At 41.2% G+C, this 15,727-nt stretch overlaps 1 protein-coding gene across 2 annotated transcripts in view; it reads right to left on the minus strand.

Moving 5' to 3' along the window:
* The window catches only part of LOC143960587 (uncharacterized), a 169,657-nt gene that overhangs the window by 92,218 nt on the left and 61,712 nt on the right, over positions 1-15,727 (minus strand). For both annotated transcript variants that reach the window (XR_013270347.1, XM_077469341.1), the window contains exon 3: positions 6,232-6,284. Coding sequence is in view for 1 of the 2 variants with exons in the window: in XM_077469341.1 (XP_077325467.1) it covers positions 6,232-6,284 (53 nt within the window). In the remaining variant the exon portion in view is untranslated. The remainder of the gene's footprint in view (positions 1-6,231; positions 6,285-15,727) is intronic.

Here is a 15,727-nt window from a genome sequence, read left to right on the forward strand (position 1 = left end):
ATGCTTTGCTATGTGAATTGGGACATGTAACAAATATAAAGTAGGCATTATCCCAATTTGGCATCAAAAGTAGAAATACACTTTAACCGCTTGCCGACCGGCTCTTGCACTTATACGTCAGCAGAATGGCACGGCTGGGAAAAGTAACGTACCCATATGCGCCTGCCGCGAGCTCCGTGATCATGCCTGCGAGACCTGCGATCGTGTCACAGAGCTGCAGAACGGAGAGATTCCAATGTAAACACAGCATCTCCCCATTCTGCCTAGTGACAGGACACTGATCGTCTGCTGTCATCGGGAGCAGCGATCAATGTCGTGTCACTGCTAGCCCATCCCCCAGACAGCTAGAATAACTCCCTAGGAAAGACTTAACCCCTGTCCTGCCCCCTAGTGATTAAACCCTTCACTGCCAGTGACATTTTTACAGTAATCAATGCAATTTTATAGCATTGATCGCTGTATTAATGCCAATGGTCCCAAAAATGTGTCAAAATTGGCCGATGTGTCCGCCATAATGTCGCAGTCATGATAAAAATCGAAGATTGCCGCCATTACTAGTAAAAAAAAAAAAAAAACAATAAAAATGTCATAAAACTATCCCCTATTTTGTAGACGCTATAACTTTTGCGCAAACCAATCAATAAACGCTTATTGCGATATTTTTTACCAAAAATATGTCAAAGAATACAGATTGGCCTAAACTGAGGGAAAAAATAGTTTTTTAATATTTTTTGGGATATTTATTAAAGCAAAAGGACGTCAATTTTGTTTGGGAGCCACGCCGCACCAACGTACAATTGTCAGTTAAAGTGCCGCAGTGCGGAATCGCAAAAAGTGCTCGGGACTTTGGCCAGCAAAACGGTCCGGGGCTTAAGTGGTTAAGTTAGCCAATGGAGGGTATTACTTAAAATCCAAAAATCCTGCATTAATCAATGGCTCACATGGTACAATACTCTATTAATTTTAGTTTTAGATAGACTTGGCAAGAGTAAATATTGCTGTCTGTGATCCCTTTGGGAAGATCAACCAGAGAGGTCACCAGCACGCCTCGGTCTTCCAAAAAACACAATGGCGTTATCTATGTGATGCTGTGGGGTCATGTATGTCCCTAAGGTTTGCCGGTGACATATTTTGTTTAAGCACTATAATGGCAGTCATTGCTTCCTATAAAACCCTAATTGAACTTCAGATGGATCCAGTAAGTTGTGTAGTGTGAATATGCTAATGGCCCCCTTTAAGAGGGAATTCACCTCACTTCCTGCCCATGTTGCAGCAAACAAGAGATGAAGGGAGCAACTGTCGCTGGGAAAGGAAGACTCGGGGTGATAATAACCTGACAGAGGTTTTACTGAAAAAATATATATATTTTTTTGTTGCCATCTGTATTCCCACTAGAGAGATCTTACATCACTTCCTGTCTGAACAGAAAGAGTAAGGGGAAATATCATCATTCATCAACAGGAACATTGACTGTGATAGAAAATCTGCCAAAAACTCTTATTACATCTCTCTATGTCAAAGATTACCTTTAAGAAAATTATATAAAAAGAAATCTGAGAGTTCTCTCAACAGCACCAAACATCTTCTCGGCTTCTTCCACGTTGCACGCCCCACCACACTAGTCAAACCATGTCTTTATGGAGCTGGTCTTGTACGGGGGGGGGGGCGGGCACAGTAATGCTGGAACAGAAAAGAGTCTTCCCAAACTGTTACCACAAAAGTGGGCATGTGCAAATGTCTGAAATGTCTTTGTATGATGTAGTAATAATGCCGCGTACACATGACCGGGCTTTTCGGCGGACTGGAATCCGTCAGCCAATTCAATCGTGTGTGGGCTGTAGTGGACTTTTTCTTCCCAAAAGTCCTGCAGACCTAGAAATAAAACTTGCTTCTAATCTTTCCAATGGATTCGAGTCCAGTTGAAAAATCCGGTCGTCTGTATGCTAGTCCGGCTAGGGCAGCTATTGGCTACTGGCTATGAACTTCCTTATTCTACGTCATCACGTTCGAATCCGTCTGACTTTTGGAGTGATCATGCATGGCCAAGTCTGTTCGTTTGAAATAGTTTCTTTCACTGGCAACATCTGAACTCAAGCATTTGGAGGGGTGTCCACATACTGTTAGCCATATAGTGTTTATAAAATGAATTGCGCTATTCTTAGATACAGCAAAATTAATTGGTTTGTACCAATGTAAGAAAAAAAAACTGAAGAAAAAAAAGAAGTCAATAAAACTACGGGCTACTTGTAAGGTCACCCCCATGACACGTGCGCCCATACGCAACTGCCTTTAATAGGCTGTTTGATGCCCGAACCCTGGGAACAAATGCTCTAACTGCTTTAAATAACAGCAAGTTGAATTTGCAAATGTTTGCAGATTCACAGTCCACATCTACACTGAAATTTTCCATAGTACAAGGGTGGCAGTCCGCAGTGTTGTTCTAACTGGTTCACCTCCCCAAATTAGATTTCTAAGAAAGATCAGGCATTCGTTTTGAACAACACATGTCCAGCACACATACAGACTGTAGCTTCCAGACTGAACTTTGTATTTTTGGTATGCTTATACGATAAATGTTTCTTGTTAAAACAATGCTTATGAAAATGGACATACTGTATGTTCCTTTGTAAGTGAAACAATGGAGGGCAGTCTTGTGAATCGATGACCATCAGATGATTAACTATGATTAATATACTACATCAGAACAAACTATGCCCTTTGCTTTGTACAGTACACATATATATATTATGTAATATATATTAAAAATCCTACTATTTTCTATACACGTCTCATTAGCTCATTTTAGAGATTCTGGTGAAATCTAGCAATTATTGATTATTTTATGCTACTATCTTTGTCTATTTAGACACATTTTGTGGGATTTAATTTAACTGTATGTAAACCCTAAAAAAAACATTTTTCAGTATATTTTGTTTTTGTAGGAAAAAAGTGTGCATGTATTGTTTTTTTCTACAGGAGCCGGCAAAGCATTGCACCAGTGATCAGTGAATTGCAATGTAAGGTTCCTGCAGACACTTCAGCTAGCTTTCTGGCTGCACCATTGTAGAGCTTTCAATTACAAAGCTAGAGGAAGTATCAGTGCATAGCTCCCAATTGTCCCTGATTCAAAGGACTGTCCCTGATTTGGAGCAATGTCCCTCTGTCCCTCATTCCTCCTCATTTGTCCCTCATTTTGGTCTGATCCATATAGTTGTATATAAAATTCACTATTTATCTTTTAAAAGGTGTTTCCCAGTGCTAAACCTTTCATCTAATTTCTAAATTTCTGCATTTGTAAATGTTAAAAGCCAATATAAAGGAATAGTAGTGGTAAAAAAATACCCTTGTGGATTTAATTAACCTTTTTTTTGGTTAATTCTCCTTTAAGGGGGTGTGGCAGGGGGGCGTGTCCTAGGCCTACATACGTTTGCAACTAGGTGTCCCTCATTCCCATCTCAAAATGTTGGGAAGTATGTCAGTACCACACTCGTAGTTCACTGAAACTGCAGGTCTGTCAGCTGTGGTGGCCACCAGGACCTGTAGTTTATTCATTCACAGATCTTTGTGAATAAATGACGTGGCTGTGTGGGTGGAGCCTCACACAGCTGTGCCGTATTTAATTTTGACAGCAACTGCAGGGGCTCAGGTGGTGACGGGGGGGGGGGGGGGGGAGACATGTTACACCCTAATTATGAGTGTAACATAGCAACATGTAACATAACGGGAAATCTAAGCCTTTGAGTGAATAATGTTTTTGGGAATCTCTTGCAGAGTTTCTTACCTGGAGAACCTTTATTATTATTATTTAAGGTACTTATATTGCACTGTCAATTTACACAGCGCTTTACATATACATTGTACAGTCCCATCAGTCCCTACCCTCAAGGAGCTTTCAATCTAAGGTCCCTAATTTATACATTTATATACTAGGGCCAATTTAGACAGGAGCCAATTAACATGCCAGCATGTCTTTGGAGTGTGGGAGGAAACTGGAGGAAACCCACGCAGGCACAGGGAGAACAAGCAAACTCCAGGCAAGGTAGTGTTGTGGTTTGGGATTAGAACCAGGGACCCCTTTTACTGCTGGGCGAGAGTGCTACCCACTACACCACTGTGCTGCCCTTAGAGTAATGCTAATGTCAGACAGGAAAATCTGTCGCACTACTTATCCTGCTGCTGATTTATGAATATTTCCAGTGTCAGGATTGCTAAGACGCTGCCTGTCTATCCCTATGGAATCACTCCCTCTTTAGCAGAAAGGAGCACACATTGTAAGCTTACAACACGGCTGCTAATTGGAAGGCAGCAGTTTATTGTTGTCAGCCTGAAGCAGGAAGCCTTATTACTGGCAACATTGTCTATTTGCTTGAGAAAACTGTATAAGCTGAGAAATGACACTGAAAATATTGAATAATTTATTTAGAATATCCTCATCATATGATTTATGGCGCAATCAACCGGTTCTAAAAGGTTTATTTACTTTTTCGTATTAAATGTTTAACATGGAAAGCAATCTGACTATAACTAATGCATGTGGACTTCCCGTTTGTGTTGCCTGATGATTTCAGACATCCAGTGGTTTAGATTTATCAGATCGAATAATCAGATACATAAAAAATCTGCATTTATGGCCAACATAAGATACATTTTTTTTAAAAAATGTGCAAAAAATAAATAAAATAACAGTACCCGTTAAGACCACAAGATGGTGCAACACATTCCAATGTTGCTGACTATTTATCATACAAAGGACGCTATAGTGGCATACCCCACTTTTAAGTACACAATGTGGTTTATTTTCTAAAGCTGGAAAGTGCAAAATCAGGCTCACTTCTGTATAGAAATCAATGAGCTTCTAACCTTGGCTTGCTCAATTAATCTTTGGTAATAAAACCTGGAAGCTCATTGGTTTCTGTGCAGAAGTGAATCTGATTTTGCACTTTCCAGCTTTAGTAAATAAACCCCATTGCGTACTTAAAAGTGGGGTATGCCTGTATAGACTATACTAGGGTAGGATCCACATGTACCATATTTGCACACTTACTGCTGGTATTTTTATTTATTTATTTATTTTTTATGTGCCATAAGGAAATCACCAAGTGATGATGGAACAACTAAAACAGAAAATATTGTATCTGCCTATCCTAAAAGAGGAAATAAATGAGTGATGTCAGATGAACAGCTTTTGTTTTAAGACAATGCTGGTAACAAATTATATTTAAATGTAGACCTTCTATAAGGGCGTTCCACTTGTATAACAATATAAAAGAGAAAATGTAACTTCTTTCTGCTCTGTTGCCTATGACTGTCTCAAACAGAAACTATAACGTCGGCCATGAGCCATTAGGCAGCAGATTTGAGGGCACTCCGGACCCCTGGATCACTGGAGGGGGTAGTGATAATAAACCAGAAGCACCAAAAGACGAAGTCTACATACACCTGAAGTTCCCTTCCTGTATGATTTATGATGGTCAACACTTTGATTGGCCATCACAGCACACCACTTTCTGTCTACATGTACTAACTCCAGCATTGGCTGCACATCATTGCTTTGGATTGTCTTCCTGATCAATAACAGACCATGCCTGGGCATTGTGTGTCAGCAGAGGTGCTTGTAATCCCCACTAGAGGCTCATGTGACAGGGTGACAACAAGGGAACAATTAGGTGACAAGGAGACAGCATTGTCAGCCCACAGCAGAAAGTGCCTGAACCTTGACCTTCATGGTGAGATCACCAGATAATATCTATTGAAAGATGCAAATTTAAATAGATTGAAAATGACTTTGGTATTTTGATATGACATTAGAATATAGCCATATGGTTTAGATCTGCTCACTCACAGGCATCTTATATCTTTCAGGGGGTCTAGAAGCAATTTCTTCATGCTGGAAATCCATGCTCCTGCCACTGAGTCTCAGGTCTCCAGCTGTGTTCTCTATATACATTGTAATTGCCTTAACAAGTGATAGGAGATGTCATTGCTGATGTTTCTGAGCAAAAAGCTAGAAAGCCAGTTGGCCATTTCAACTGCTGGCATCAACTATTGTGCTCTTTCCAACTTTGGGTGGACTGTTCCTTTAAGGATCGCTTTCAGCTTTCTTAACTTACCACCCTCACAGAGAAATGCATTCAGGTTTTCTTGTTACATACACTGCATTCCGCCTAGCAAAGGGAATGGTGTAAATGTCTGCGTCTTTCAATCGTATGACTTTTACATGACAGTAAATACCTGCATATTCCTCTTCTGGCCTCTCTTGTCTGGCTTCTCTTTGCTGGTGGAATCTGCAGAAAGAAGATAGATGAGGTTATATTTAGAATGCAGGCAGGTTACAGGACAAAGACGTGACATGTTTGCAGAGATCCATGTGACACAATAGAGCTGCACCTATGGTAATATTAGACCACCAATTCTTTGAATATAAGTGTCAAGTGCAGGGGTAGGCAACCCTGAAGAGGTGGAGATCTACCCGAACACCATGGAAAAGATCCAAGATCACCAGGGTACAGCATTTTTTTAAGGAGGTAACCTAGCAAGACCCCAGAAAAAATAAAGGAAGGTTTGAAGAGTTCAAGGGTTATTAGAAAGCAACACAGAGTGCAGGGGTTAGTAGTACATAATGCAGAGTAAAGAGGTATGTAACACAGCGTGCAAAAGGTCATGAGTAACACAAAGTGCAGGGGTCAGTAGTAAGTAATGCAAAGTGCCAGGGTCAGTAGTAAGTAACACAAAGCGCAGGGGTCAGTAGTAAGTAACACAAAGTGCAGGGGTCAGTAGTAAGTAACACAGAGTAAATGTGCTCAGTAGTATGTAAAGGAGTATGTAATGCAAAGTACAGTAGCATGTAACACAGAGTGCAAAGATCAGGAGTTACATAAAGTGCAGGGGTCAGTAGTAAGTAACGCAAAGTGCTGGGGTCAGTAGTAAGTAACACAGAGTAAATGGATTCAGTTGTACGTAATGCAGAGTAAATGAGTATGTAATGCAGAGTACAGTAGTATTTAACACAGAATACACAGGTCAGGTGTAACAAAATTCAGGGGTCAGTAATAAGTAACACAAAGTGCAGGGGTCAGTAGTAAAGTAAAACATAGTGCAGGGGTCAGTACAGTAAGAAACAAAAGGTGCAGGAGTCAGTAGTAAGTAACGCAGAATACAGGGGTCAGTAGTAATCATTCCAGAGTTCAATAGTACATAACACACAGGTCAGGAGTAACACCCTTTTCTACCCACAAACAAAAATCCATTCTTCCAGTACAAATATCTACCCCCCAACGCTGACATTGCACACAGCACAAAATCTCCTCTCTCTCTGTAAAATTCACTCACCAGACCTCAAAAGCAGAATTGCCCAGTGGAGGGAGGGAAATTCCTCCAAGTCTCCCCTGAGCTCTGTCATATGACACTTCAGAGCTGAGGAGGAGACTAGGACGTTCCCTGGATCTGCAATACATATTACTACTCTAATCATAGGTCAGAGAGGCAGTGGGTATGGTCAGGAGCTAACGGTATGGTGGGGTCGCAATCTACCTGTCTTATGGCCGCGATTGACAACGGATCCAGATCAACCAGTTGCCAACCCCCAGTCTAGTGACTTAAAGCGTATCTAAACCCAAAAATTCAAATTGAATGTATTGCAACATACCAGTCCTTAGATGTGGTGGATGCATTTGTTTTCTTTTTAATGCTTTTTTCCCTTTATTTTCACAGGGTGATCCTGCTAGTAAGGGCTCTTCACACCATATGTGCATGAAAACTGATGGGAAAACAGACATCGGTTTTCATCAGTTTTCATGCGGGTCAGTTATGTGCCCTATTCACACCAATGTTGATGTCATGTTGTTTTTTTTTTTCCCATGCAGAAAAAATTCCGCAAGTGATACCAGTGTTGTGGTGTGAACAGGAGACATAGAGAACTATTTTTTTGTGCCCTTGCAGAATGTATGCAAAAAAAAAAAAAACGAGGCCTGAGTCTGCTGTTTCTCAAAAAAAAAAATTAACAGACAAAGCTGTCCAGAAAAATGTGGCAGTTAGAGGGTTCAGACAAACCATTTAAACTGGAACTAAACTCATCGATTTAACGGTTTCTTAAAACTGTTGCATTCAAGAAAAAGTGTGAATGATAACTGTCAGGGCCAGTTCACACCACATGTAGTCCACTGCGTTTTTTTCTGCATCAAAAACGCATAGAAAGTAGGTTATATGGTTTTCAATGGCATAGTTCACACCAGTGCTTGCGGTTCCAGTGCGTTCCAGTTCCAGAAAAAAAAGTAGAACATGCTGAATTTTTCCTGAACTGGACTGTAATGGAACGCTCACGGGAACGCACCTAAATGCACTGGAACACCCATGTTCTTATTTAAGGTTAAGAGAAAAAAAAAGGGGGGGGGGGAAATGCACTGGACTGCACCAAAAACGCATCGGAACGCATTAAAAAATGTGCATGCAAAAAAGCATCTGGAGCGCATCCGACCCTGCGTTTCTATGGTGTGAACTGGCCCCTATGGTTGCTTGTTCTCTCATGACATGGGCAGCACCAGGGCAAACAGCAGATCAAACAGAAGCTAAGATGGCAGCTTCCTTGGCTGTAATAAATAGGAGGGTTTAGTCCCACTTTAACACTGACAAGGGTGCTTACAATGCATGGTAAAAACATTATCCCAAAAAGAAAAAAAAACTCTTCCTGTAACTGCATAAAAAGTGTTATCTGGGGTTTGATTTTTTAGTCGCGTACATTAAAGTCCATTGAAATCTACTAGTTCCTCTAACATTACCCTCTCCACTGGTTGATAATGCTGCTGTCCAAGGGAGCATAGTGTACATTGCTCCTCCATAGATAACATGTAGAATTGAGTGTAGCCACCCAAGACAAGCATGTTCCTGACCAGATCACCAGGTACAGATAAAGAAAAAAAAACAACAAATCTAAGAACTGATCATCTGCAATATATTAGGTTTTGTTTTTTGTTTGTTTAAACCTGCTTTCAAGCAGAACCAAATGTAAAATATAAAAAATGTGAGCAGGCAGGTTATTTATTGTAGAAGAGACATGCAGTTAATGCAGGAGTGCCTGGGCGGAGGGTGTGATAGTTGTGCGCTGTGGGTGGGGGTGAGAATGTGCCATGGACTGGTATGAAGATGTTGGCAGGTATGTTTTCATTTTATTTTCTTCAGGCAATGTACACTTTCTGGTAAGTACTATAAATATCTTCTGGTCCTGATATGATGAGAATGGGAGTTGTTTGTAGTCTAAATCAGGCAGGCAGTCTAGCGTGACAACACTGCTGCTCTATAGCTACAGTACAGTGAGTGTGTTGTCACCCTAGGACAGAGAGTATGTTCACCAGGTGAAGAAAAAGCCTAAAAAAAAAAAAATGTAGTCTCCATATCTACGGGTTCATAAGCTGTCATATATTTTTGTTGTTTGGTTACGATGCACTTTATGGTAAACCCTTATTTTTTTTTAAATTACAAACATGTTATACTCACCCACTCTGTGCCATGACTTTGCACAGAACAGCCCCGATCCTCCTGTTTTCAGGTCCCCCCGCTGGCACTCCCCCCCCCCCCGCCGAGTACCCAGCATAGCAAGATGCTTTCTTTGTGGGCATTCGTGTGGGGTTGCTCCCCCTGCTCCCTCCTCACAGGCTGTGATTGACAGCAGTGGGAGCAAATGCTCTCTCTGCTGTCTCTGAGCCTATGAGGAGGGAAAGAGTGGAGAAAGCCGCTGCTCTTTTGCACATCGCTGGATTGAGATCGGGCTCAGGGAAGTATAAGGGGGTGCTGAGGATGGGGGGGGGGGGGCGACTACATTTAGAAGGTTTTTTACCTTAAAGGAAAAGTACAGCCAAAGCCCGTTTGGCTGTACTTACATAGTGACATAGTTAGTCAGGTTGAAAAAAGACACAAGTCTATCCAGTTCAACCACAAAAAAAAAACAATAATAATATCATACAATACCATATACCCAATTCTATAACCACAGTTGATCCGGAGGAAGGCAAAAAACCCCAGCAGAGCATGATCCATACTTCTTTTGTGGATCACAGGAGTGCAGTTTGTTCTGCACTCCTGTACTCTGTTTTCAGCAGACAGCGGGCTGAAGCCTGCTGTCAGCTGATGTCACAGAGCCAATCCAGGCTCGGGCAAGATCGTGACAATGAAGTCAGGATCTGCCCACCTGCCTGGACCGGCACTCAGCTCAACTTTTCCCACCTCCTCAACAGCCCAGAGCTCCAGTGAATGCGGGGGGTTTCAGAGCAGACAGCGGGTGATTGACAATTCCCGGCTCTCTGATCGGCAATGTTTGATTGCTCATTTCTCAGTGTTAGAGCCAGCAGGGGACAGATGTAGCATGGGACCGATGCTACACCCACCTTGTTAAAGTGGTTGTAAACCCTTTTTTTGGACTTCTACCTATAGGTAAGCCTAGAATAAGGCTTACCTATAGGTAGTGGAAATATCTCCTAAACGTGCACCATTTAGGAGATATTTCACTTGTAGTCCGCCAATAAAGTGAACGGCGCATGCACGGGGAAGAAGCGAAACTCTGTGACGTTTCTTCACTAGTGTGTGCCGTTACTGTGCACATGCGTGGGAGTGACGTCACACGGCTCTGGCAAATGCCAGAGCCGGTGTCCGCGGCCCTGAAGGAAGAGGGGCTTGAAGATGGACGCTGCCTACATAGGGGACATCGCGGGATTCTTTTGCAGGTAAGTGTCACATAATGGGCTAGTATGCGATGCGCTTTTAATTTGCAGACTATACACAGAACAAAAAAGGAAGTAAAACCCATTAGGATTTATTTCCTCTTTAAGTATGATTCAGAAAAACAAACAAACCCCATACTTCTCTTTTAATGCAGAGAATGCATTAGGCCTCATGTACAATGCTACTGCTAAACAGACGTTTAGGAGGAGTTGGGCATTTTTTTCAACTGCTCCTGAGACTCTCCTCTGTTATCTTATTAGTTCATGTACACAGGGTCGTTTATAGTCGTTTCTAGGCAGTTGAGTTTAGAGGCCTTTTTTGCAAAGCAAAAAAAAGTTTAGAGGCATTTCAAGCGCCAAACGCTTCTAAACGCGGCTAAACGCGGTAACTTGTGTTCAACCACGTTTCATTTACAGGTGTTTTTCATTTTTGTCTATTTAAAAAAAAATATATATAATATTAATATAATTAATTATAATTAAATAATATTAATTATTATTATTAATAATAATAATAATAATAATAATAAAATAGATTTTTTTTCAAAAGCTTCTAAACGCAAACGCGGCCAAACGGACGTTTTAAACGTAGGTTACTATCTGTCAAGTTAAATCATTCAGGAGTACATTAAGCCTAAGCCTAAAGGTAAAAAAAACCTCCATCCTTTAGAAGAACTTTAAATGAGGCTCTTTCGAATAGTGTTAGCACAATTTCCTTTTCCTCACTTGCCATTTATATTTAATAGAAACCAACAGCGTCAAAAAATGTTGAAAAGCTGACAAAATCTGACAAAGCAACACGCCAGATCTCAGCAGCTGCTTTGTACATACCCCCCACGTCTGTGCAAACTGATCTCAGAATTTCGCATAGCTTAAATATTTATCAGGCTCCCGTGGTTATATAATATTCCACATTCGTGCGCTTACTGCGGCGCTGCAATGTAAACATTTGCTACGTGCATTATTATGTTAATGAGCATATGTTCATCAGAATAGCCCTTCCCCCAGCTCGCCTCCCCCCCGTCCTCAGAATGGAGTCATGGAAAAAAGAAAAGAAAAGAAAAAAAAAACTCTTCCAGTGCAATTAAGGTAAGAATAATACTTTTTTGTTGTTTGTACACAGATCCTCTTTTAAAGGCTCCACATGCTCAGCTTCATGGTCTTGTCAGTTGAATGGCATCAGCAGCAGCAGCTTGGGATCAGCTGTCTGTGAGCCAGGACTCTGTTAATCATACACAGAACGTAACCTCAAAGCATAAGACCAGAGCTGTCCTCGGGTAAACCCAGCCCGTGATCTTTGTAATGTGCTGTCCTTATGGAGGCTACCACTCAATAAAAGCATTGTGTGACAGAGCAATGCATGCAATGCGCCCATTCTCCCACATTTTATCAGAAGACAGTGTCCTACCCTCATAGGTATATACATGTACATGTGGGCGATTTAGATATGCCTCTTAATGAAAAGACGATGACAGGGACAAAGAATCTGTACCCCAAATTAGGGTTATGGCACATCGACATTTTTAATATCTTCCCACTGACAGATTTAAAGCTGAATTCTGGGCACGCAAACTTTTATTTAAATATATTCCTCAATAGCCCAAAAAAAAAAACCATGACTTCACTTTGTGCGCATGAAATGCCTTAGCAAATCTAGTTATTACCTAGTAAAAGTAATGGTGACATCATCACTGTGCTGTACATAGCCTGTGCAGAGAGCAGAGCTGTGGGAGGGACCAGACAGGCCCCTCTCACTACAGGCTGAGGAAACAGGAGGGGGCGGAGGCAAGACCAGTCACCCTGCACAAGGAGAGAGAGCAGCAGTGACCGGTCTTTATTACAGGAAGCTCCTGTTAAAAAAAAGCTCACCCGAGATGTGTAAAAAAGAACAGCGTTATAGCAAATTAATAAACAATAGGTAATAAATTGATGAATAAGCTGCTCCTAATCAGCCCATTCACATAAAATCATCATACCGATTAATTGGCCACAAACAACACAAATCCATTGGCAGGTAAAATATCTCCCATATACAGTATTTATTTTGTGTATTTAACTATGTGCCTGGAGTTCAGCTTAGTTTTTAGTTTTAATGTGCATGTAGGGTTAAAGAAACTATAATGCATATGGGATGAAAACAAACCGCAGGCAGTCTGCTTTATGAATTGTATATCAGCTCCGGGGCTTTTTCTTTTTGACACTTTTGTTTACATGTAAAAATCTGTATTTTTTGCTAGAAAATTTGTTAGAACCCCCAAATATTACATATTTTTTTTAAAGCATAGGCCCTAGAGAATAGAATGGTGGGTGTTTCCATTTTTTATGTCTCACAATATTTGCACAGTGGTTTTTAAAGTGCGATTTCTATGCAAAAAAAAAAAAACACAAGACAGAACCCAATTTTTTTGTAAAGTATAAAAGAGGATTTTACGTATAGTAAATAAATGGCAAACATCTATATTTTAAAATTGCGCACGACCGGTTACAAAAGACTGAAGTTTTGCTATCCATAGCCTTTGCACGCTAGCATGGAGGGATGGGAGCACTTAAAAAAATATATTATTTAATTATTTATATTAATTAAAAATAATAATAATAATGAATTGCTTTTTTTTTTTAATTTTTTTTTTATCACTTTTATTGCTGTCACAGGGAATGTAAACATCCTTTGTGACTGCAATAGGCACATAACAGGTACTCTTTATAGAGGTCTATAAGACCCCAAATCCTTCCTCTGCACTTGAAAGCATTAAAAACACCAAGATTGGTGTTCTTGAACACTTTCAAGAAAAAAAGAAAAATGGCACCACTGACATCCGGGTAAACTGGAAGTGATGTCATAGTGTCGCTTCCAGGTTACCAACACGAACAACTGATCAAAGCCATTTCCAGCTTTGCTTGGCTGGCCCGCCAGCCGGAAAATGTGTCGGATGGTGGCATGGGTCTCCCTGTGGTATGGGAGAGCCCAAGAGAGCCCCGGAAGCCCCTCCTGCTGCTTGTAATAGCAATCGAGTGGCTAGTTAGGTCCTCCAATTGCTATTACAAGAGAGCTGACCACAGGCTGTAAAAAAAACTGTACCAGGATGATGCTGCACCTGCAGGCATCATCCCACTATAACCACCAAAAGTCCAGTGACATACAGGTACGTCGCTGGGTGTTAAGTGGTTAAGGGCCAGTTCACACACCGAAAAATGAATGTTTTATCACATCCCTGTGTGTTTCATTTTTGACAGCCCTATTCACTTTAATTGGCTGTCAAACGCACGGGATCACACAAACAGTAGGGCATGCATTACTTTTAAGAGATTTTAGTGATTGTGTTTAAGCCTACTCTAAATTGGAGTTCTTTCTTTGCACATTAGTGATAAGATCCACCTATTCAAGATAAACCCCTCCCTAAGACATTGGATAAAAGTGCAAAAAAAGAAGAAAAAAACAAACCTGTGGGGGGTAAAGTTACATAGTATAGTATAGTATAGTATAGTATAGTATAGTATAGTATAGTATAGTATAGTATAGTATAGTATAGCATAGTGCCTTTCCCTGGCTTCCACCCACAGTGCCCAGGTGAGGGTGACTTAATCCTCCTTCTGGCCAGATCTTGGAGAATGTTGAGTAGCCCAAATCTCACAAGTAGATGATCTTGCACGGAGCTACAGTGTCTTTTTGCACTATCTGAGCTACTCAGTATTCCCTGGGATCCCATTGGTAGGAAGGTGATACCCCCCTACACTTGGGAAAAGTCAGGATATTATGCATTTCTCCCCCAACGGGTTCTTTTTTTTGCACTTCATGCAGAGGCTAAAGAAGGGGGCCGCAATGAATAAGCAGATATTGCCTGCAGTGCAAGCTCTGCTTTAAACTGGTTACACCCAGATAGAGATGCAGATATATGAAATGTCACTTGGGGACAAATTCTAAGACTGCTAGTTTCTGTCTCACTTCACCATCGGTTATGAAAAGTACACAGTGTGGTTAAGTTTCATGTAGTAGTCAACCACAGATACCAGTGTTTAAGTTGCTAAATTCCGGTTATTAGTCATGACTGTAAATGGCGCTACAAAATATCAATGTTTTAGGGGATGCATGGATGGGTTCAGATAGGGTCACATGATCATTAGGTATAGGGTAGAAAAGCTATTTAGAGCTTTACAGCATAGCTATCATTATAAGCAGAGATGAACAAAACTGAGAGCTTTTATTTCCCCCAAAATCGGGGGATTTTGTCCAAATTTTGTCATTTTAGCAAATGCATTGAAGAAGGCACATCTTAAATGTATTTCAACATTTGCAGCCAAATTGGGATAATACCTGCTTTTTTTGTTTACATGCCCCTATTTACAAAGAATAAAAACATCTTCTTTAGATGCTCTATTGTATACCCTTCAGGCGCTCATATGGGGCACTGCCCCCCCCCCCCCCATCCATGTGCCTAGCCCCTAATCTCCATGCAGGGCACCGGACGCAGGAATTTCAATAGGGTTTTTTTTTTTTTAAGCACACCGTTTGACATTAGCAAATTAATATTTGCTAATGTCTTCCTGCTTCTCCTCCCGGCCAATCAGGAAGTGGGCCCTGAGACCCGATTGGCCATGAGTCCTAAGATCCGATTGGCCAGCAGGAGAAGTGACAGTCAGGACTTGGGAGGAGATGCAGGGGGGATGCCATAAGTGTGGGGCTGGCTGGGGGCCTGGCGGGCAACGGGCGATCAATCGACGGGGGTGGGGGGCCAGGTTTGTTTGACACCCTGCCCCAAAAAAGCACCAGCCACCAGCAAGGAAAAATCCTAGGTAGTTTTCTTTGTTTATAAGGGGGCTGGGCAGCTGTGATTGTCATAATTAACTCTGTATGTACTATGCAGGGAGATTTTCATTATTAAATATAACTAGATTTAGGGCTTTTTGCATTGTATGTTAATGAGGACAGATTTGGGACAGACAACACTGTTCAAAAAAAAAAGTACATTCAGCCATGACACCTCCCCCTAAGAAACATCTAAAAGGTAAGAATTTTTTTT

This window comes from Lithobates pipiens, unplaced genomic scaffold (genome assembly GCF_037356315.1).
Source record: "Lithobates pipiens isolate NorthernLeopardFrog02 unplaced genomic scaffold, aLitPip1_a1.2 Scaffold_8, whole genome shotgun sequence".
NCBI classification, from domain to species: Eukaryota; Metazoa; Chordata; class Amphibia; order Anura; family Ranidae; genus Lithobates; species Lithobates pipiens.